The sequence below is a fragment of the Symphodus melops genome (genome assembly GCF_947650265.1).
Source record: "Symphodus melops genome assembly, chromosome: 6".
NCBI lineage: Eukaryota > Metazoa > Chordata > Actinopteri > Labriformes > Labridae > Symphodus > Symphodus melops.
The window spans coordinates 19271338-19294663 of record NC_136696.1 but is presented as its reverse complement, the minus strand read 5'-3'; the positions used below and the strand labels follow the sequence as shown (position 1 = coordinate 19294663).

At 40.3% G+C, this 23326-nt stretch overlaps 3 protein-coding genes and 1 long non-coding RNA gene across 7 annotated transcripts in view; 2 read left to right on the top strand and 2 right to left on the bottom strand.

Moving 5' to 3' along the window:
- Positions 1-8516, top strand: part of kcnc1b (potassium voltage-gated channel, Shaw-related subfamily, member 1b) — a 17284-nt gene extending 8768 nt beyond the window's left edge. Inside the window, exons 5-6 of one of the 4 annotated variants that reach the window (XM_079345422.1) lie at positions 2822-2858; positions 6568-8516. In XM_079345422.1, the coding sequence (XP_079201548.1) occupies positions 2822-2858; positions 6568-6619 (89 nt within the window). In that variant the 3' untranslated portion in view covers positions 6620-8516. The other 3 variants (XM_079345423.1, XM_079345421.1, XM_079345420.1) reach the window with 3 other exon arrangements.
- On the bottom strand, positions 3821-12886 carry sergef (secretion regulating guanine nucleotide exchange factor). Its single transcript, XM_079345425.1, has 11 exons — positions 12800-12886; positions 12343-12481; positions 11472-11624; positions 10883-10977; positions 10687-10747; positions 10497-10610; positions 10349-10408; positions 9502-9660; positions 9249-9409; positions 7982-8018; positions 3821-5546 (listed from the first exon to the last, which is right to left on the bottom strand). Exons 1-11 carry the CDS (start codon positions 12839-12841, stop codon positions 5350-5352), a joined length of 1218 nt encoding a protein of 405 aa, XP_079201551.1. The 5' UTR covers positions 12842-12886; the 3' UTR covers positions 3821-5349.
- On the top strand, positions 12452-23326 carry LOC306824980. The gene is made up of 3 exons (XR_013779202.1): positions 12452-12538; positions 13278-13355; positions 22877-23326. It is a non-coding gene; the product is annotated as an uncharacterized lncRNA (long non-coding RNA).
- On the bottom strand, positions 13370-19655 carry tph1a (tryptophan hydroxylase 1 (tryptophan 5-monooxygenase) a). Its single transcript, XM_079345424.1, has 11 exons — positions 19330-19655; positions 17107-17241; positions 16781-16964; positions 16585-16685; positions 16416-16483; positions 16138-16334; positions 15905-16040; positions 15684-15810; positions 15491-15586; positions 14426-14559; positions 13370-14292 (listed from the first exon to the last, which is right to left on the bottom strand). Exons 1-11 carry the CDS (start codon positions 19417-19419, stop codon positions 14118-14120), a joined length of 1443 nt encoding a protein of 480 aa, XP_079201550.1. The 5' UTR covers positions 19420-19655; the 3' UTR covers positions 13370-14117.

The window sequence follows — 23326 nt, the reverse complement described above, 5'->3', positions numbered from 1 at the left end:
AACCTTGATTGCCTGAGAGTGCCTACCTTTTCCAAGTCTTTTACAGTGTTAAACTCCAAACCATTCCAGTACCACCCGGTGCATGCTGTTGTACTCCTGATGCACTCAATGCATGGAGAATAATAATCTGTCTTAAGCCTGTTTTCTTTGGAGACAAAAACAAGAAAGCAACAGGTGTAGTATAACCAGAGAGGAACACCAACACAGTGTGTCATGGATTCAGTGCTACAGTGTACTCAGAACGTTCTCTGTTTTTCAACTGAAGGTTATGAAAAGCCTTGGAGCCTTAACAGCATGTCTGGCATGAGTGGGGATGCCTCTGGAGTGTCCTCAGTGTCCGCCCTGCCCTGCAGCCCACCCTGTCTAATGCAGCACTCACATTCTCCCATCCCATCCATTATGTAGCATGGTTGTGTAGCAGACACAATGACATTGGAAGGCCAGTCAACACCCCTCCTTCTTATCTTTCCTGTCCAATATTTTGCTTTTACACTTGCCTTCGCTCTTGCTTTTTTCATTTTTATATCTTTATTTTCCTGGAAAACTGTACCTTAACTGTGTAAAAACTCAAGCTTCCCAAGTCTTCTCCTTGGGTGTGTCATCATATCCTAGACTAGAAAACATTGGCACATGCCACTCTGCATGGGTCATCTCAGTTGCATACAAAGCACTGTTCTACTTCTACCATAGGCAAATCCCCCCTCTTTTCCTATGTTCACATCATTGCCTGTTGCTCTGTTGCTTTTGATCTCACATATTCTTCTGCCACTAACTTTTATCTCATCTGCTTTTTACAATTTTGTGAAATATATTTTCATAAGATGTAACCCCTGCAATCTATATGCCGGACATTCCCGATACATGGCTTTGAAACATATCCAAAGGTATCATTGCCAGCTGTTAAGGGAACTCCTACTAAGTGCTTTCTACGTTGCAAAGTAGAGACGTTTTTATTCTGAAAGTTCAATCAGGCTCAGTGTTATCCAAGTGGCCCCCCAAAAAGAAGCAAAATAATACAATGATGTTCTTGATATGTCAAAAGAACTAAAACTGTTTGTTCATTTGCATGAAGTGCATGAGAAATTATGTTCTACAAGAAGCTAACTGTAACGCAGTAACTGTAAGAAAAAAAAAAAAGCTTTCAAAGCTTTGTCATTTTTTTATGCATTTTGAGACAGCTTTACAAGAGACTCAGTCGAAGCAGAGATTTTTATGTAGCTGCCATTCTTTGCCTTTCCCTGAAATTCATATATTTATTTTCTTGTATTTATTTGACTGGGGCCTCCAACTAAAATAGCGTGATTAAACTTGAACAATTTGTCAGAAAGCCAACTAATGCTGTTATGGGCATAAATAGTTTTGTACAAATATATTTACAAGTAGTTATGAGTTTTTAAACAGTATCAGTAGTCTGCAGCAATTTATACTGCTATGATGCCTAAATGAAGGCCATAATTATAACGGTGCCTTCTTACATGGCAACACAAAGTTTAAAGCAGAAATAAATTAACATAATTTTACACAAGTGCTCCTAGCGTAGCATCGGCACACTTTATATCATGCTCATTACAGTGTGACGAAAGCTTTATTGTATCAGGTGCACCTTGTGTAATTTTGCTCCACTCCTGTAACCTTAATCACAGTAAAATGGCCTTTTGATTATTATTGTTACACCATCCAACACATATATTTAACCTATACTATTACACATTGATCCAAACCAGCTAATAACTGACTATAGTCTCCACCTCCAGAAAAAAAAATACAATTAAGCACAAAACACTACAATATGGGGCCAAGCGACTCTATAGATCCACAGTAATGTAAGCTATGGTTAGCCAGAGAGGTCACGTGACCCCTGCTGTATGAATGTCTTTTATTTAAGAAAGAAAAAAAAAACATCAATACTGTTACTGGTACATGTATTGATACTGTCCCAATAATTATGCACAATTCTTTCAGGGCACTTTAACAAATTTTATGTTGACCAATTAGAAAGTGTTGACTTTAAGAAAAAGGAACAAGTAAAGAAAGACATCCAAGTTTTTATTTCTATTCTGAATGAGCAGTTTCACTTTTCAAGCTATGTCTCTGTGGTAACTAATGGACGTTATATATTTGAAGAAAAAAAAAATTGTGAAAATTTGATGTGAACAGATGCAGGTGAATTATATGATCATGCAATTCAATGGAAAAAAAAAACACAACACAGTGTGGGATGTGGGTCTACTTGGGGAAAGGTAAATGCATGTATTTTACATTTATGCAACAGAAAAGTATTCGAATAAAATATGTAAATATAAGTCCTTGCATGAAATAAATTTTATACACAATAAGCGTATAGACTCCGTTTTTATTCTACTGCACATGCATACATACAACTTCCTTTTCTCACTGGCTTATAGCTGGTGCTTCCAACTGCTGTTTGACCCGCTGTGCGGTCAAAGAGGGCAAACAAAAACAAGGTGACTGTGAGAGCATGACGCAGAGTATACAAACGCATGACAATGACCAACTACTCTACATCAACCTGTAAAACAGCATGATTGGGCATGTTTATTGACTGACTAAGAGTCCAACCTCAGCACACAGACAGTACATCATTGTCTGATGCCTTGGCTAAGCATGGGACTTACATGGTAAACCCGTGGCCGTGGTTTACCATGAGGAACTAACGGAGCACATTTTCTTTACCCTCCAAGCTAGTGTCATTGCCCACCTTTACCTGCACCTCAGAGGTATACATCAACATCACTTTCCGCCGTTATACATAATTTGTGTAATAATTTATTTTTGTTACTGTTTTTTTATATGTTTATAGAGACCCAGCGACAGCACCGGAGCAGACAACCAACAGAGTCAGTTTGTGTTATGAACCATGGTGTACCTACCACTATGTGTATGACCCATAATGGCCCATCACCCACCTGATAGTGTTGTAGCATTGTTGTGTGTATTACTTAGTATTTTTAAATTGGGTGAGACAGTGACAACCTGTGCATCACAAACTCAGCATAGATGTAGCACTGAGGACGTTTTGTTGTCAAGCCTTATGTAGCTCAGTTTCTGTGACTGGTTACTGTGTTGTAATTTATGTGCCTATTTTTGTTGTGTGCCAGTGCTGTAAATCTGCTTTTTTTGTGTGCTGAAGTTGTGTGCTCCAATGTTTTTTGAGTGATCATCAAATATTTGTGTGCTTTTTTCTGTTTAAAGAAAAAAAAAAAATGTTGCTCCGATCTTAATCACCAACCCAACACCCCACTACTCAAGCAAAAACCTGTCACTTCAGCTAGACTAAAGAGTTGAAAACAAATTGTTAACTTTGAACTGTCATGGTCACATCTTTGTAGACTTTTACACTGTTTTGCACCAGAGAATTTTTTAAACATTTTTTGGTATGTTTTCTGGCATCCAAGAGATAACATCCAGAAAAAAGAACAAGGTCATACTCGTACTCAAACACCACAGGCATTCAAAATGTGAGCTTCTTAAAATTGGTGAATAATTAAAATGCAAATACTAATTAATTTACGCACAACTTACAAACAGATATGGAACTGTGATGAATGTTTACATATCCTTAAATGTAGCTTAACTTTGATGACATTGTCGTCTTATATTAAAAAAATATATGTAAACTCGTAAAATTTTAATTGACAATCATGTAAAATTGGATTATTGTTCTTTTACTGCACACAGGCATAATGAGTGTAATACTTACCACTGCTAAATCATTACACTCACTTTACTGGATAAGTGCCTCCTTTATGAAAATTATTCTCATTGTTCATCATGCTAGTATAGCCAAACAGACATTGCATGATAAATAAATGTATATTTATTTCAAATTAGTCATCATTCACCAGCTGTTGAAAACTAGTATCAGTTCAGCACACATATCAAACAGGCCCACCACATGCAGCTGTTTCTACAGACAAGCAGTGGTCATTCCTCCTTAAAATCAGAGGCGTTGAGTTCAAATTACAACTTTGTTGTTTGTGTAGAAAAGTTAGTAACTAGGGACCAACTTTTTACCAAACAAGTGCAAACACACTGCCAACAGCCGACTAAGATCTGTGTGCAGTCAGGAACAGCAGATTGGAATCTGCCAAAAGAGCTGAACACAAATGTGGGGACAATGTGCTGCTCAATGTCAGCCACACATACACACACGTATACAACAACTCTTATCATTGAACGAATCAATAACACAACAAAGAGGCAACTAATGTAGCCGTTTAGTGAGACTTCAGAGTGTGTGTTTTGAACACTGTATTTTGTGGTTAGCTATCTCAATAAGGTGTTCAGTGATCGTTTTGACTGGTTTGTTGTGTCTTTTTTGACAAATACAGTTCAGGCTTGTACAATAAATAGTGATAAATAAAAAAAACACAGAATTTATCTTTTTTTCAGTGAGTGTTGATTTTTTTTAATCTAATCCAGGTAAAAAGGCACTTTAATTAAATTCCATTAATGCATAATTTTAAGAGATGTGAATGTTTTTTTTTTAATATTGAATTGCATTATAATAACAATAATAAACAAAAATGCATATCTATAATCCATGAGCCATTCTATCTCCTGCCATTACCCTTGACCACAGCAATGACTTCAGAGCTACATTCGGTCCCCATTTACTGCACTGCGGGCGCCCAAAGCTTATAAATATGCAAGCCGGGTCAAACACAGCTGACAAACTTCCCCCAAGAGGGATTAAGGTGTACAGTGTGAACGTGATGCAAATAGGACAAACAGAAGATCAAAGAGTATGACAGACTGACAAGGGCACAAAATATTGATGGACAGTTTCCAGAAAAGTATGTTAGTGGTAAATCACAAGATGGCCAAGGTATTTTTAGTATGAAATGCAGTGATTGACTGCCTCCTGACACTCAAGATCACAGCAATAAAACAGCTGACATGGGAAAGATGGAGCTATAGCTTCAGACTAGCCCATCCCTCACAAGGTCCATAACAGCCTCACTCAGGAGGACAAACATGGCAGGTGGCCGAGGAGCCAAAAGCATTGGCCATGTCTTGCACAGCTATTGTACCTCGTCATGTCCATCAAAGTGATGGGCTGGCCAGAGAAATGATGGCATCTGTCCTCATTTGACATAACTCAGCCTGTTTCCAAGCACAAAGCAACATTAATAATAACTGCAATTTGAGTCAGACCTTTCAAAGAGCTCAGGTGGCCTTTTGATTGTAATTTTAAAGGCACTTAAAGTAACTGTATGCAGGCTGAGCCACCAATTTATAAAACAAAATCAAGTAGCAATGTACACTCAAAATTGCATTCTGTTTTTCTTTTCTCCACATGCAACATGCTGAATCTATTATCCTGTTTCAATGTCTCTGAAGTGGAATCATTGCAGAGTTTTGTCTTGAGTCAGTCTCAGCACACACTGCCATAGAGTGTCCGGCTCCACAGCCAATGAGAAGAGGTTTGAGCCCAGAAACGAGCTGTGGCTGAAGGACGTCGGTCTGTGAACCGTCTCCGCACATCCCATGTTCGTTCCAGCCCCAGGAGAGGAGAGTCCCCCCTGAAAAGGAGAAGGGTTGGGGGTCAATCGAGCTGACAGCAGCACCCGTATCACATAGGCTAAAATTAGAAGCCTGGAGAAGAAAAGAGAGAGAGAAAAAAAAAAGTCTTGATGGCAAAAATCAAAAGGCATGCAATTATATACACACACACTCACAGACAGGCACTTTTTCCCCACACTGACACTCAGCCAATAATAATAAAGATTCCCTGCTCTTCACAGCTGGTGAGGTGTTGGTGGGTGTGGTCAGGTCTGCATCACAGAGGAGACACGTGCCATGGCAACACAGTTACCTAATAGGCTCCATTGCCATGGCAACAGAAGCGAGCTTGCTTTCTCAAGGGTAACACATCTTCAAGCTTTCCGCCGTTCTGCAGTTGTGCGTGTCTTTCATGACATTGTTTTGTCTATTTCACATTGTGGGGCTTCTTCTGTCTTTGTGCGTTTCTGGTTCGTCTCAGTGGCATCAAAAGATGAGCTTCTGCCAAGTGACATGCGCTTTGCCGGTTAACGACCGAGATATCATGCGAGCAGCTTATGTCACTGTTAGATTCAGCCAGATATTAGCTTATGCACTGAAACACACAGCGTAGCCCTCTCTTCAGAATACTGGATGTTTTTATGACTCCATCTTTGATAAAAGGTTAATCAGTAAACATCCTGGTTGCATCATTTCATGTGTTCAACCGTTTTGTTCTTTGGGTAAAAAGCTTTATTTGGTGCTGTGCCTAATTCACGGATTTACTGACTTGAGTAAAGCACAGCCGTGTTTCCATGGCAACAAAGTGCCTGCATGATATTTTGCACAAAAAAGGGCTTAAAAAAAAAAAAATCAAGAAACTCAAGCCAAAAGCCATTTCCTTTTAAACACCACAGTGATGTTTAATACAGCAGAGCGCACGGCCTTTATTTAGTGACTTACTTCACACTATGAGTTAAAGCATCACATTATCTAAAGTGTTTATCGTCATACATCCTTGTGAAGTTCATAATGTTCACATTAACAAAAATCTTTCCTCAGATTGGATGAGCTGTGCCCACAGCGTCTTTGGCCCCACCTTGACCACCGATGATGAATTTCACACTTGAGAACTCCTCAGGTGCAAACGGGCAAAAGCTGAGCAGGCAACAGATATCATGAGCAGCATGCAATGCTCTCCGTTCCTTTCTGCCTGACCTACTTCAGCACCAGAAATAGCAGCACTCAGGTCTCTTCTTCCAATCCTGTTTTTGCTATTTCATTGCTCCTGCCACTGTGCTTGAGACAGGAGGAGGAAAAGCGGAGATCATGGCACAGAAGAGGGAGAATGGCCAGGTTCAACTGAGCTCTCCATTAACTGAGTCTGCTTTCTCATCACTTAACTGAACTTCTGAAAGCACAGAGCGGTGCTCTTTGAGAACTGTCATTATGACGGACAGCCTCCGTGTACATTTTCCTAATTAAAATGGCACATCCTCTGAACTATGAATTGGTCAGAACATCAAAAGTGGAAAGCCATTTGCCTGTTAAAACAGCAGTTAAGTGTCAAGCGTTTCCTTTCTAATGGAGCTGCTTTGCTCTCGTTTCAATGTTCATGTGCGTATCTGTACTCGTGCTGATGTAAAAAACTGGGCCAGTGTTCAAATTTTAATGCAACGGATTCTACTTCCAAAAAGGGCAGTCACTAAGGGAGAGTAGGAGACTTTTGGATAGTCTCTAAGGAATAAATGCAACTTTTCAAATCTTTGTTTATCTGACAAGGAAGTAAGAAACTTATTTTTATTTTGTTTGTCTTTCTTTGAGGAATGTGACTGCGATGTCTGTTTTCTTTCTTATGTACAAAAAGGAGACTGCTCTTCATACAATCTGCAACTAGAAAAAGCGTTTGTTTAATTCAGCTCATTTACAGGCTTGTTCAAGTAATTGCTTCTGTCAGTGATACCCATCTTTCCATGCTGTAATTACTTCCTGATGCAAAGGGCCATAGAGCATTGAGCTGACCTCACAAATCCTGCAGCATTACCAGGAGGATTCATATTTCACAGTGATGTTTAACCGTTATGTTTTAGACTCTTCCTTACCGACTCCTCAGTACAGGGAGGAGGATCACTTTAAATAGTCTAGCTGTGCCTCTTGTGTATTCCGTTCTTTCATGCAGCCAGTGCTACGGTCATGTTAGGCCAAATGTGGAGTCTCTTGTTTCAGCTGCTTTGCACGCATTTAAACGGACAAGTTCAAACTATTTCGGCTTCATTTCTCTGAAACCTCTTTTCCTTGTTGTACATTTTCAATGCATTTGTGGTCGATCTTGTATAAAGTTTTTACTTACCTTTTTTTTTTTTTTTTCCTGCATCACTACATGTTCTAATTTTAGCAGATTATAAATACGTTTTGGAGCATGACAAGAAAAAGGCATTAGAAAATAGAAGGAGGTTTCTTCAGAGAACAAACTGACCTACGATGGCGAGGTTGTGTTCTGATCCACAGGCAATCTGTCGAGGAAAAAGATTTCAAAGTGTTCAAAATGCATGTTTAGAGCAGACAGCCAATTCTAAGACTGTGATCCTAAATTGCTATGCCGACACAGATGCTGAAATATTTTGTGACCAAAGCTGATCTGAAAAGTGAAATAAAATGCCATGTCTCAAGGTGTAGTCGTTTAACTTTTATTCAAAAGCAAATAATCATGATGAAGAATCCGCTCAGTAAACAAATAAGACACTGAAGTGAAACCCCGCACTTCCAGGTGCATCATCAGAGAACGTGTTCCTGAAACTTAGAGAGCACACCGCTGGGCTGTCGAGAACAGTTAATGCCTGCCTGTGCTGACTCAGACCCTTTCACAAATTAATGGCCTTTTTTTTTCTTCTTCTAAGGCCTGATACGGGAGCTGTGGGGGCACACTTAAGTTCTGATCCTGAAGTCTACAAACTCTTAAAGAATTAACGAGTCAGCATTTTCGATGCTGCGGCAAGCCACGAAAAGAAACGCGGCGACTGACAGGTTAGAATTTGTAACTCCAGTAATGTTCATTGGCCTCATAAAAGCGTGACAGTTCATTTCATATTGCCTCTGAGGGTGTTAACGTACAGTGTTTGGGCAGTAACATGTTAGGGGCGGGCTGGGAGATTCATAGTCCACTCAGCTAATCCATCCTGGATTTAGTGTTACACACACAGAGTGACTGTGGCTTGACACACGCCGGCTCTGCTACAATGATCTGTGCTCAGTAGAAGAGCGATCTTGCCCTTGCCTGTCCCTGACATCTACTTTATTGGCAACCATCCCCAGCCATTCAGACTCCAGGTTAACTGCTGCAATCCTGTGACGCTCACACATAATTGCCGTTATGGGAGAAGAGACCCCCCCCCCCCCCCCCCCCCCCGCCTTCACTTGGATGTAAGTAGTCCTTTGGGAGTGTCTGCGTGTCAATGTGTTTGTGTATCTTTGTGGTCCAGATGTAAGCTAGTCATTCTAAGCCTTCACAACCTGCTTTTAGTCGGGCTGGCTCTCAACCAGTGGCATTCTGTCTCACCTCGGACAAAACAACCTGCAGCCGCTTGTTCTATTTGTGTTTATCTGCTGCCACCTGCTGGACTCAGTAGACATTTTCCTACTAAAGCAACGTGAGAACCTCAATAACAATAAGGGTGACTTCAGTAAACCCCTAAAGCACCAAAATAGATAACATTTATAGATTTTTCCAAATTAAAAAGTCTTACCTGCGTCGCTCCATGAAGTGCTTTAACCTCTGCGGGCAGGCAAGCCTTCTGGTTTGGACCTCCAGCAGAAGGACCCGCTGACTCAGGGTTCTTAGTGGATGATGCTTTTTGTCCAAGCTGTCCATAATCTCCTCTGCCCCATGTGAACACTCTCCCAGTCTCTGTCAAATGGTACAGGATTCGTTAATACATCATAACTGCCTTTAAGTTCTTGCTGGTCAAGCATAACACTGGATTTATGACGCTCTTTCACCCGTTTGTGCAACTATATGGGTCCAGCCACTCCACACATGGACAACTTTTTCTCCACCCAGAAGCGAGCGCTTCACGGCAGAGGGAGAAGACAGGAACGACTCTGTGCTGCTCAGCTGGCCGCGTTTGTTGCTTCCCCAAAGAAAAACATCACCGTCTCCTGCACACAGAACAGATGCACCGTCACCTGCGGCGGCAGTGACGTAGTCGAGAGAAGCGTTCCTACTTATTAAAAGGACAGAAGAGGGTTGTATAATGTTTGAACATGAAGTAGAAGACAGCCTGGTATTGACAAAACAACATGGGAATCCAAATGATGACCTGCCAAAGCAAATAAAACCTGAGCCTGCAGATTGATTTGGTTACCAGGCAACGACAACTCACTGGCACAACCTGAAAGTGTAAACACACCTTGAGTGAGTGAATAGAAGCACAGCGGTGTTTTAAGGGAATTATGTGTGCACTGTTTACACTGTCAGCCGGTGTTTGAAGTCTCCTTTTTTGCTTGGAAGTTATTTGTTCTCAATATGAGAGAAAAAAAATAGGAGTGTCATTTAGGTGGTGGAGTGAGCAGAAAGCTGAACCTGAAGTGACTGTTAGGGAGAAGCTTCAGGTTTCTGCCTTGTTTACTTGGATTGACAGCTGTTTCACATTTGATGGCACAAATATCTCACTGGAATTTGAACCTACAAAATAATTCAGGCAAAATCAAGGTTTTCTTTTACCTGCCGCTCAATTAAGTGGGTCTGCTACTTCGCCTGTGCTGATAACATTCTTCTATTTAACTTAAATGAAGTCAATTCAACACGAACGCAGCATCATGATTGTCATATATACCAGTGTCATACCTGTGAGGCACACACAATGCACTGACCCTGCTGACACCACGTGTGTCTTCTGATCCAGACCTGCAACACAGGAACACACATCTTATCACCATCATGTATGTCCTCAAAACTTTCTGTTCTGTATCTAGTCAGTGTGAGTTACACTTACCTGGTACTACAGAGGGCACCGTGGAATTAAGGTGTGAAGGGACAGGATGTGGACTCAGAGCTCTCTTAGCGTGACTGCAAAGACCACGTCCCCACTGATATACACAGCCTGAGTCTAAAGGCAGAACAGAAAATGATTATCAATGGATTGAGAGCTGAATGAAAACATGCAGCTTGTGTTGTATACTCACCAGAAGCAGCCAGTGAATGTCTGAGTCCAGCTGCCACACTCACCACTGACTCCTTCAGACTCTGAGAAAACACAGAACAGTTGTTGCTGCTTCAAAGAAAGCGGGCTGAAGTGGGATTGTGGCAGCTTTAACCAGTCAGGACGGAGTCATTCATTAAAGAGGCTCTCTTGTGTTTATTTGAGTAGGTAAACTACACCTCAACAACCAGAGGTTCTGAAGAATGTTTGACTGTCTCTCCGACGCCCAGTTGTCCAAACGCATTGGAACCACATGCAAGCACTTGGCCACAATCTGTAAGTGACACAATTAAAAGATATTAAAGACATGAAACATTGAGATGGTCGGAAGGGAGTTCAAGCCTTCCTCCTTCATTAACACATACAACACAACACCATGTTCTGTGTAACAACCACAATAAAAAAAACAGCAAGATTACAGAATAAAAGAGGGTGGGTCCCATAGGAATTCATATTCTGCACAAGAGGCCTCCAGCTGTTGCCGAATTTGGGACAACCAACATCATCTGGTTTGTGAGTTTAATGCTGCATTAATGTGCTGCATTTAAAGTTGTAATCACAAGGAAGCAGCTGTGTTTACAGTCAACGTAAAACACTTTTAGATGCAGGATTAATCCAATGAGGGCCCTATGTTTATAGCAAGTGAAGTTGTTCTGACACCGGTAACAGCATTGGCCTCCTATACTGCCTAAAAATGGAATAAGGTGTGGACTGAGTCAGTCAATGAAGCGACTCAAAAGCATAACCAATAAGTTAAAGAGTGTTTACCAGTGAGGAGTAGAGTAAAATCCCAACCACAGGCTACTTTTGTGATCCTCTGGCTCAGGCCGCAGCACAGCTGAAAAGTGAGGATGTCTGAAGAGGGTCCAAGTCCCAGCTGACCCTTGTGATTCTGTCCGCACACAAACACCTCTGCATTCTCTGTCCGCCGCAAAATGCACAGCAAACATTTGCAAACAAGAAGTCTATTGTTAGCATGCAAAATAAATCAATGTTTTCATCATTGACACTTACTACACATCTGATTAATCCTTTTTTCCTTCTACCATTTCCTACAGTTTGAAATACAAATCGAGTCTTACCTGTTTGAAGTAAATGTCTATTTATATGTATATTTTGGTTGTCTTCCAGAAATGCACGTTTTTTGCTTCTTGCATGCATTTGTTTATGTCTTAGAGTCTTACATGGTTTTAACAGAATAAAGTCAATGTTTTATTCATAAAGGGACTGTTAAATAAAAATGATGGTATAGGGAAATGCAATATAATAATAGGAGTACAATAAAAATCAGTGCAATAGAATTAATGATGTTACATGGGTATATGTGCAATAGAAGGAGTGTGTGCAAAAAGTTTAAATTAAGTGATGCATGTATTCTCGTGTTAGAAAATGTATTTTACATGAACATTGTGTTCTTTGGGTTGTGCTAAATGTAAATTATCTTGTATTCAAAACAAATTTCTCCTAAGAGAGACAATAAAGCATCCATCCATCCATCCATCATTAACAATGAGATCATGCAGCCACGAGGGGGCGCCACATGCTCTCTTATGAAAAGCTGTTTACTGTGTCCGTCTTCTTCGGCAGACAGACACTTGTATGTTGGAGGAAATGTAAAGTTTTACCATCAGCATCTTACCGGTGATAAGCACGGAGTGGCCTCCCCCGCCGCTCACAGCCCGGACAGCCTTGTTTTTAAGAGGAGCGGAGTCTGCGAGCCGCGGGCTTGACTGGTCCTCCACATGTCCCTGTCCCAGCTGCCCGTAGCTGTTTGCTCCCTAAAAAATATATATAATAGTCACCAATATTACCCAGAACCAACGTGGCCCTGATGAGTAAGTCGTTCACTGTTAAATAAATCATTAAGACCGTTTGTGTTTGCTGCCCGTGAAGTTGTTATGCCGGGCACACCTGGTACTTACACCGGCAGGAGTTTGTTTTTCTTCTAACACTTAAGCTAACGTTAGCAACAGTGCTTCGTCAACGTCATCGTCAACTTGCTGTCAATCTGCCTAAGGTGAGTCTTCGAGACCATTCAATTCAGCGGCCATACCTATACGATTCAAATACTAGAGCCCTAGAAATACTAAACTTACCCAAGAGTGTAAACAACACTCGCTCCGTAATCTCGTTTCCATGGAGTACGCTAGCTGGAGTTGCGACACTGTCGTAAAAACGTCCGATTTAGTTGCCATGCATGTAGTTTTTTTCATTACGTTTCAACTCACATTTATTGTCTATGCATTCCAATCACTTCTCTGCTATCTGTATTTTTTATGTGTGGCTGGCCACATCTATTTAGATATCTTATTGAGCATAAACCCGTCATTAAAGCAAAAAGGACCCTTTATTTCCCACAAATAAACTTCACAAACCCTTAAAAACATCCTTCAATCCAATATTCAAGAAGTCACATTTTAATAATGGTCTGATTAATGTCTTAATTAGCCTACAGGCTAGCACTTCTTCATACTAGTTATAACTGATTGTTTACCTTTTTTTTTTTTTTTTAAATTTCATGCAAGGGAGAATACATACTATTATCACAACATGATCATAATTCATCTCTTTCAGGGATCTTTGCTGAAGTGATTATGATCAGTATCGTCTTCTGAATTCACCATCATCAAGAAGCCATCAAACAGTCGCAAGGTAACACTGTAAAATGCCTGTTGACAAACACATTTTATTTGTTTAATAGTTTGAGACATAGACTACACATGATGTCTATATTTCTTTACAGTAGAAAAATAATGTTTTGATATCAGAAGTACTACAATTAGATGTAGATAATCAGAATCATTACTTTAAAATAACATAGTTTCAGGTACATGGGCCATATCTGTCATAGTCAGCCGTCAAAACATTCTTGTAACACTCCTTTTCATTTGTATATTTCCCTCAACAGCACACAAAAAAGAATGTGATACATACACCAAAGGAATAAAAACAAGATACAGATTGTACATGTCACTGAAGTGAGGAAGATTACGTGTGAAGAATAATAAAATGAAATACAAAAAAATCACGTGATAATATACAACAGCAGAGTTAACAATACAATGATGAAACAACATATGTGCTTGTTACAGCTGGAAAGGATTTTAGAGGACATTAAAGTGAGGACATCGATTGTTTGCCATACAGAAACCAATAGAGATAAGTACAACTGAAGCTCAACAGTGAGTCAGATTGAGCAGCTCTTTGGGTTTGTGCGGTTTACTGATTTCATCATCTAAACATACCTAATGTGCCCTCATATCACAAAACAAATACCATGCAGTGGAAAAAACAGAGCGTTCAACCAAAAGCAGTGCACATTCATTGAACTGACAAAGGGCGATAAACAGGCAGTATCTATACAGCGGTGCCTTGGGGTGAATGAGAAGCGTTGACAAACTTGTGTATGGGCAGTCAGACACCCTGCTGCTTGTTCAGCCGCATGAGGGCGTCACCGACTATGTCCAGCTCATGTCGAAGCTCCTCCACGACGCTGTTGATGCTTGGAGTGTCTTTAAGCACATCCACACTCTGGGTGTACGGGTTGTATCTGACTGTGAACGGACGCTTGATTGTCTTGGCAAACTCCCTGAAGAAAACACAACGTTTTGGAGATATTTACCAGAATTATAAAAAAAATAAATAATAATAATAATATATTAATCTTAATCTATATTCTTATTTATTTTAATTGAATAAGTTTACCAAGTATCCATGCTCACCTCATCTTGACTTTGGCTTCCTCAAAGCTGTCTGACACAAAGTAGACCTCCTGAAAAGTTGTGATGATGCATTCTTGTTTGGATGTAACTTTGGGGTCAAAAGGCATTATCCTTGCATTGCCAGAAAGTGCATGCTGTCAGAGAGAAACACAAGATCATATGTTGCAGCCATCGTATGTAACACTGGCACACATGTGGGTCTATTCATTTAATGCAAACAATCTTAAAGCTGCTGTGAGGAACTTTTAGTTTGTGTTCATTTTGGCGCCCCCTGGTGACAAAGTGGTACCTTTATCTCTTCACTAATCTTGTCCTGTGCATGTGTAAATGGTTTTTTTGGACTAGAAGAATCACTCTGCTTTCGTTTAATGGTCAAACCTATTATTTACTGGGAATCTTTAACACAGATAATGTAAACAATGAAATTCACAGTTTACGTTTTGCGAATCTCCTCGTCTGACGACTGTTTGGTGGTAACAGTTTAAAACGTCTGAATAACTTTGAAAAAATTGTAAAAAAAATATTCAGCTACACACTAAGAAAATGACTTTCCTGTTACATTATTGTGAGCAAACAACATTCGCCCGTGGCTTCCCCAGGTTAGCCGAAACGTGTTGTTTCCTCAAGGTAAAGTGAAAGTAAAGTCCTTTTCATTGTACGGCGGATTATATCATCATTTTTAAATGAAATGTTCCTGCAACAAGCCAGCACCTGAAAATGTAGGTTGGCTCTGAACAGAGTAGCCTGTCGGTTGTTTACATAACTACGTTAGAATAAAAGGTCTTAATCCTGATAATTGTTTGCTTGTTTGTTTCGAGACATCAGTTTCAATTTCAGTCAGCTTCGTAAGTCACTGAAAACTCCTCACAGGAGCTTGAAAATGACTTGATTGGTTGAGAATTTTGGTATTCTAAAATCATTTATTTCATTGATTTGCCAGCATGTTCATAATATATTGCTGTTAAAGCAATGTTCAATATATTAAAGATGAGCTGGTACATTTACTTGATTGAACGTGAGGATTGAGACTGTGTCCTCTGTACACGCCTTTGTTGAATTGTTTACCTTAAGCTCACTGATCGAGGACAGCAGTCCTGCTCCGTATGCTCGCAGCTGCCCTTCTTGTTTGCATAGGCCAAACTCCACCGTAAAGAAATAACACTGTAACAAAGGAAGAAGAAACATTCATTATTTGTGCACTGAAAACATCTTTATTGAAATTGATCTGATCAAATGTGCCTGTATAATTGTCACTCACCGTGGCTAGTTTCTGAACTGAGTCATCTGAGGCCCCGAGTGAAGCGAGCCCGATCTCCTGCGAGAACTGAGCAAAGCTGGGTTCAGCTAGAAGTGGGACGTGACCCAGAAGTTCATGGCATGTGTCCCTTGACAACGAAGGATTAAAGAATTTTAGGACCAATAGCTCAGTGCAAACACTCATAATGCCTATTTGTGAATATGCTGGTGTGTATCACTCACGGCTCTGGGGTGTATAAGGGGTCGGAGCTGTGCCGTACATACTGAGTACAGTGGAAAACACGGAAGGCCAAACCAGCAAGGAAGTCACGGGGGGACAGATAACCTGCCACAGGCCTGATGGTAAATCCAGTGCGCTCTGAGAAGATTTGAAACAAAGATGAGTACAACAGGTTACATGTTCACGTTTATATTTGAAGAAAAACAAAAATATTTAGTTAAAATGAAAAACCTACCTCTGAGAAAGCGTGAGACGTCCTCCAGCTGAGGAATGTTGTCCTCTCTAAATTCACAGTATTTGGACAGCAGAGGCAGGTTCTTCAAGTATTCCCGGCAGGCGTGGGTGGGGTACAGCTTGTTGAGCTCCCTGTAAACAACTCCCCAAGTCTTCACTTCCTCCTCTGTGAACACAATTTGAGGAATGGGATCCCCACTGTAACAAAAAATAAATAAATATTATTTTATTATCTCAGCAAAACTTAATCAAAAATAACCAACTAAAGTAAAAACTCACTGTTTGTATGACATGGCAATGTCAGCAAAGTACTTCCGCCTTTTCCGGTAAACATTGTCCTTGAAACCCTGAGGAAAGCAAGACAGAAGGTTTCAGTGTAATTCGAGTAAATGTAGAGTCCACTCTCCTGATTTAGCCAAACAGAGGTCTCATTTAAGGCTACACATACTGGATGATCTGCATCCAGCTCAGAGCCGTACATGAGGACACGGTTTGCACACTTGTCCAAGTCTGAAATCTTCTTTGGGAACCAGGGCACGTTATACATATCTGCGAAGAGAAGATGAAATTATTTTTATTTTTTCTAATAATATAATTAGCTTTAAGTGACATGCTTTAAATACATAATTTGCAGGATTATTTACCTTTGTCTTGTAGACACGAGTTATCTGGAGGCTCCATATCAACCACGTTCACATGCTTCCGAAGCAGCTGGATGATTTCATTCAGTTGTTCGTGGTCGCTGTCGCAGTCCACAAATATTTCAAACTCAGAGTTGCGTCTCTTGGATTTCCTGGACTCTATGTGCACGAGGTTGACGTGATTTTCCTGCAAAAAGCATAAAGAACCATCGCTAAATTGCCCACAATAGTTTTTATTATCAGAGCCAAAAAGAATAGGCGAAGTGTCGGTATAAATATCCAGATAAAAATGAATCCATTAACAAGAAGTGAAATAACTCTGTCCTTACTTGGAAGAGTTTGAGTGCCTTCACTAGCCCTCCCACTTCATTCTTGAGGGAAAAGATGATTGTTGCTCTCTCTTTCTCGGATGTATTCTTCTTTTCTGAGTTTTCTTCAATTTTTGTGAAGGTTGATTTGTTTATCTGGAAGCAGTAATAAAAAAACATGGGATAAAAAAAAGTTGGATTTTTAGTTGAGGAACAGCTTTGCCATTGACCGACGGATTATGGTCATGTGAGGAGATTTTTTACTTTGCTAAACTTTTTCAAGTTTAACCTGTGAATATTTTACCCAGACAAATGTCCAGACACTACTGTTGACTGTAAAGCAGAAAATAAAGAACTAATAAACAGAAAAATAATCAAAGAAATAAAACACAACGAGTAATAGTTAACCGAGTAGCACCGAGTAGCCCTGAGCTACCCAGTCTTGTCACCCTTCAACACCTTTATCTCACTCAATTATAACGCTGCACATTTGTATAAGCCTGGTTTGAAGACCTAACTCGCCAAAAAATGCATTTCCTTCATGATTGAACCATGGAGGCAGTGAAATATATGAAGTAAAAGCACAACTTCTAATCACTCCTAGAGCTTTTTTAAAACCCGGTGAACTTCTCATAATGAACAAAAACAAGCAGACACAATCAGAAAATATTTGACAGAGAAATTTCTACCAATGCTGCATCTGAAGCTAAATAATCCTGTAAAGCAAACATGGGTCATTTCTTGAAAGTCATTTTGAGAAGAGAAGCAATATGAGCGCAGGAGCATTAGACGTGTAGAGGACGATAAAGCCTCTTCCATTCAGCACCCTGGACAGCGCTCTCACGCGCGCGCTGCACAAACAACAGGAACATTCACGTAATCCTTTGGTTTGGTTTCAGGCCGAAAACTTTACGAGCCAACAGCACCCTAAAAACCAATCTGTGACGATTGACTGCAGCGATTTCTTGTTCATTTTAGTTTTACAGACACGGTTGAGCTACTTTTTCATTCCCGCCATATACATCTAAAGCTCTAGAAAACCAATGTTCAATGCATAGAAGAGATTTTTTTAGAAAAGGGGATAAAAGGCAACACAGTGATCGGTCACATTCAGCCCCTCGGCTGCCTACCACATGTCGCCCATCGAGTATTGTGCAGGCAGCGCGGCACAACAGATTTCGGTGGAGCCTTGTCGGTAACATCCCTGGCAGCATGAGTGGATCAGGACGCTTCCCAGGGTCAACTCTTTGCGTCTCGGTTTAACGAAGATGAACTTGTCTCTGTCACAAAGAATCGCCTTACTACAATCTCATTTCGAAAGCCGGGAAGCCTATTATTAGCTCCTCGCGTGTCTTAAAAGACACTAGGCAGCGTTTAATCGAGTTTCTAAATGATCTTACTGACAGATGCTCACATGCAAACTCTGCAAGGATACAGGCTACACTTAGTCTGTTGTATCAAAAAGACGAATTTGAGAGATTGTGGTTTAGGCCTACATCAGTTTTTTTGTCAGATAAATTGAACAAAGAGCCTCGAGTAGAGATTGAAAGAAGTTTCAGCTGAAGGAGTCGGAGACACAATCACATCGTACGTGAAGCTAAAAAAGTAAACACTTTGACTTTTTAAAAACGATTTTTTAAAAACAATTAAAGTTTGGGGTTTATATCCCCTTGTGTCGCGAAATTGTGGACCTTGAAAGAAAAAAAAAAGGTTAAACGTAACTCCGCAAAAAAAATCTAACACAAAACAGTAAATTGCAAATAAAAAATAAAAAAAAGACTTAATGAGTTTTAAATATATTAACTTTAGAAAATGGTTAGTTGATCGTCACAGGACCGTAGTGTCGTTTGCATGTGCTCAAATGGGAAAATACAGATCCATGGTGGGTTTATTTTTTATCTAATCTTTCTCCTACCGTGGAAATCATCAATCGATGCGCAGATTGAGCAATAATAAGTACATGGCATGCAATTTTAAGTTAGCCCATTCCTCTTTAACCCTCTTAACTCTTTGACGTAATTTACTGCAACAATAAGGCTTAAATTAATCTGCGCTGACGACAAGGTGTATGCTTATTCATTAAGACGACCAGGACCGATCTATCCAGCCACACTGTCACATATCTTCAAATATCACAAACAAGAAAAGGACTCCACCTTGTTGGTTTCATAGCTTTTCTGAAGTCTTTGTTATAAAAACACCAGAAAAAAACATCAACTATTAATTTGTCACAGAAGTTCTTACCTCATTGTTTAGCAGCTTTTCTTCAAAGCCAATGTTCATGGAGTCAAAAGATCTTCCTCTACGTGGTCCCTCGTTTTTGTTTGAGTACATGTTAACATGCAGCTGTTTATGCCCTTTTATGTTATTCTTACAGGTAGGTTATCTAGCTAGACTCCTGCTTTGTATAATGGACTGTCTACCCCGACAGGCAGAGCGCCTTGCTATTTAACAACAGGCGGAAATAGGTGGGGGCCATAATCTCACCCACAGGAGCAAATGAAAGAAGAGCAGCCCTGCTGCGTCAGTTGGGAGAGCATGGGGTGTCTCTTATTTTACCCAAAGGCCTAAGCCAGCGTTTGTGTAGTGAGATCAATCACAATGTCTTAAAGAATGAAATAACAGAATCAACTCTACCTCAATAAATATTTGTCATAAAAGTGTTAAAAGTAGGACACACATTTTTATTGTATTTTATTGTGAAAGGCAGGTCTTACCAATTCAAGCCAAATATTAAAAATGTGTCATCATATTGAGATTGAACCTACTCCGTTTAGATGCAAACTGTGTTTGTGCTCTGCAAGCTGTTAATTCTCCTTGTTTGTTGACACCTTGAGACTAAGAAGAGGTCAGGGTTTAAGAGGATTTAAGTGTAGCCCACCTGCCTTCATTGTACAGTGATCCAAACCTGCCCCCCTTTTTTAAAATCCAGCTCTCTGCACTGTAAGCACCTCTGGGTTCTCGTGCACGTAGCACTTATAATCTGCGTGTTTTCTCGCCCTTTAGCGCTGTGAGCCTTTTACTAAGATCACAACAATCAGTAGGAAAAGCTTCAGGGGCCTCTGCAAGCCGAATCATGAAGAGTGAGCATGCATGTGTGTAAGAGACTTCATTACTTTAAATGGACAACACCACTGTTCTCTAAGCTTTAAGTCACTTTATTAGGGACAATGAGATGTCTTTGTCTGTCAGGCTGCGTACACAAGACTTATGCAGTGACAGCTGCATGTGGCTGATGCACATGCTTCTTGTCTCAGGTGGTCCTGGCCTCTGTCACTCGTGACATGGACAGATTACACAACACAAGGACCAGTGAAGGGGACTTCCTGTTTTTGGGAACTGAATCCAGATCAGATCGGATTCATTTAGCGGGACAATTCAGTGCATTACCAGGGGCGCCTGGCTTTGTTCTGGTGCTGCAGTGTTGTCCATTTAAGTTGGCACCAGTTATACAAACAGACGAATCAAAGAGAGTCGTTAACAGTAACTACATAAACCAGTAGGCATGAGCAACAGAAACTCCCTACATAGGGAGTCCCTATAAGGGAGTTTGTGTTGCTTAAACTCCTCATCAACACCACCTACATACATGTATGACAAGCAGTTCTGCATCAGTGTGCAAACATAATATACAGCCCGAGCCGTAACACACAACAGAGGAACAATGAATGTGTCATGTGTTGAAGGCTCACCTGAAACACACATAACCGCTCCTATTTACTTCTGCTTCCAGTTAGCACTGTTGCTCACATTCAGCAATACGAATCACACCAAAAAAACGATATGTGGCTATCACACACTTGATAAGAGAAAGCCACTCTCTTTTTCTGTTGTCTGCAGAACTATAATAAGTGCAAAAAACAATCAACTGATTAATCCAGGATAAAATCAATTAGCAAAAAATGTATCATTTTCAAGCAGTAGTTTCAAATATGTTTTTTTTTTTATCACTTCAAACAGAAGAACTCTCTCCTCTATATTTGAGCCATCATTATAAATCAAATATCATATGTGCATCTGTGTTACGGACAAACAAGACAAGCAGTATTAACACAGAGCATTGACACTTTTCCAGCTTTATTTGACATTACACTCTCAGCTGATACCACATCCATACCGTACCACATCCTCATCCTTTCGTCGTTTGCCATCATCATGTGATAAATGATCTGAAAACATTTCTTCTTTGCTGCCCCTAAACGATAGTTTTGCACTGCAACCCTTATCATTACCTTTTGCTGCGAGCAACAATTTGAAAGAAAAACCAAGATGAAGTTTGGGGGTGTCGGAGGTGTGTGTAAAAATAATAGTGTCAGATTGTTGCAATATGCTAAATCTTATCTAAGGCATTAGAGACATTTCTGACACTCTCTGAAAATGTCTAAATAAAATCCTCCATGTACGGCATGATCGTTCCTACCAGGATACAGCTGTGAACGTCACGAGTAAGTCCCCATGCCGCTGCTGCTGCTGAAAGGCATTGTAGACCTTATAGAGCTGATCTAGATGCCGAACCTATGACGCACACATGTAAACATTCTGAAATCCAAGAAACAACCGTGTGACTTGTTTATTCATCACGTGGAGAGAAAGCATGGGAAAGGACAAAGCCTGCTGAATGGTTTGTCCGTGATTCAGTAATGAACTAACCTTTAATGAAACCCCAAACGCTGATGTGGACACGCATGTAGATCTTAGAAATACATTTTCGGATGCTCCGGCCGTGTCTTTGATCTTTTCCGCTTTTGACAGCTCCTGGATCAGACCTTGTTGATTTAAATCAAAGACTTCTGCATGCAGTTTACAAGTCATGCTTTTCCCTGATAACTGAAGCTTTCTTCTGACTACACTACCGTTGATAACAAGCCTCTATGATATAAGGCTTTTATTGACAGTCTGGTTTTGGTATATGTCGTCTCTGCTGTGCCTTCACAAGGGTCACAGAGGGCAGCCTAATTAAGATGGGTCATTGTGCTCTACATCTACGAGGACATACAAACCTTGTATGTTGAGCTTCTGTGGCTAATTGGCTTCAAGGGCCGCCTAATGTGACCCAATAATTCAGCCGTCATGAACAGTTCCAAATGTGAAGATTGAACTCATTCTCATCTCCAGTAATCCATTAACACTGTGACATAACTATTCTTTCACTCTGGAATCCAAAAATCATGTTTCAAAGTAATTCCTTTGTTCCTGAAATTCGTATTCTCTACTTTGATCTGGTTACAGCTCACTGAACTCAGTCACCTTCACTCAATGTTGACATTTTCCGTCTCGTAATGGAGCTCCTCGTCGGCTACTGCAGTCGGATGATCCGAGACCTCAACTCATTCATACGTCTCATTCATAGCCACTGTGAAAGAAGCTTATGTTGAAGAATCAAGGAGTCATTTTGAAAGAACGTGTAAATACAATTTGACCTAAAACTATTTTACAAGGCCTTATTTCTTATCCCTCTCGAGGTTATTGAAGGGGAGAAGATGCTGCATTGTCTGAGCCGTACTCTGGCCAGTCTGTCCCAGTTCTGTTCACTTCAATCAGAGGGATTTACCGGTCTGGTCTGAGCATCAAGCTGCAAGACACCTCTTTGGCTAATCTCACCCCCTGGTGCGAAGAAAGACTGTATTAGAACATAAGCCATACACCTCGAGGGACATTTTTTGAAGACAAATATTGCAGATATACAACAAGAATTTCATTTCATTTCATTGAAGTTTATTTTGAATCATGTGTACAGAACAGAGTGTTCACACAAGAAGAGTCATCCATTGTTATTTTACATCCTGAACAGGAAGGTCAGATGTCCCACTGTTTTGGACAAGAAGCCACATCTGGTCAGAGATATGAGAAGGGACAAAAGCCACCTGCAAAAGAGGTTCAAGACTTTTAATGGCATCTACCTGGTCATGAGTAGGAGACCCACCAGAGAGGTCGGGCAAAGGAAAGACAATAAAACCATAAAACAAGAACTTTGATATAGATAAACATATCATTTAAAAAGTTTATATCTCCCTTTTTAATGGTGATATTGTTCAGCATTATAAAAAAGACAAACGCCATTTTACAAAAAAAAAAGAAACACAAAGAGTTGTCTGGGGGAGATAGATAGCTTCGTGGTTATGTCACGAGTCCCATTTACAGAGGCTGTAGTCCGTGGGTTTAAATCTGACCTCTGCCCTTCGATGCATGTCCCCAACTCTCTTCTCCCAACATTTCCTGTCTCTCTCTCTTCAGCTGCTTA

Coding starts and splice junctions, on each gene's coding strand:
- tph1a (XM_079345424.1), bottom strand. CDS start 19,419: ATGTACTCAAACAAAAACGAGGGACCACGTAGAGGAAGATCTTTTGAC. Junction 17,242..19,329: donor AAAAGCTGCTAAACAATGAG/GTAAGAACTTCT, acceptor TACTGCTTCCAG/ATAAACAAATCAACCTTCAC. Junction 16,686..16,780: donor CTCGTGTCTACAAGACAAAG/GTAAATAATCCT, acceptor TTCTCTTCGCAG/ATATGTATAACGTGCCCTGG.
- sergef (XM_079345425.1), bottom strand. CDS start 12,841: ATGGAAACGAGATTACGGAGCGAGTGTTGTTTACACTCTTGG. Junction 9,410..9,501: donor CCATATAGTTGCACAAACGG/GTGAAAGAGCGT, acceptor ACCATTTGACAG/AGACTGGGAGAGTGTTCACA. Junction 5,547..7,981: donor ACACAACCTCGCCATCGTAG/GTCAGTTTGTTC, acceptor TCTCCTTTTCAG/GGGGGACTCTCCTCTCCTGG.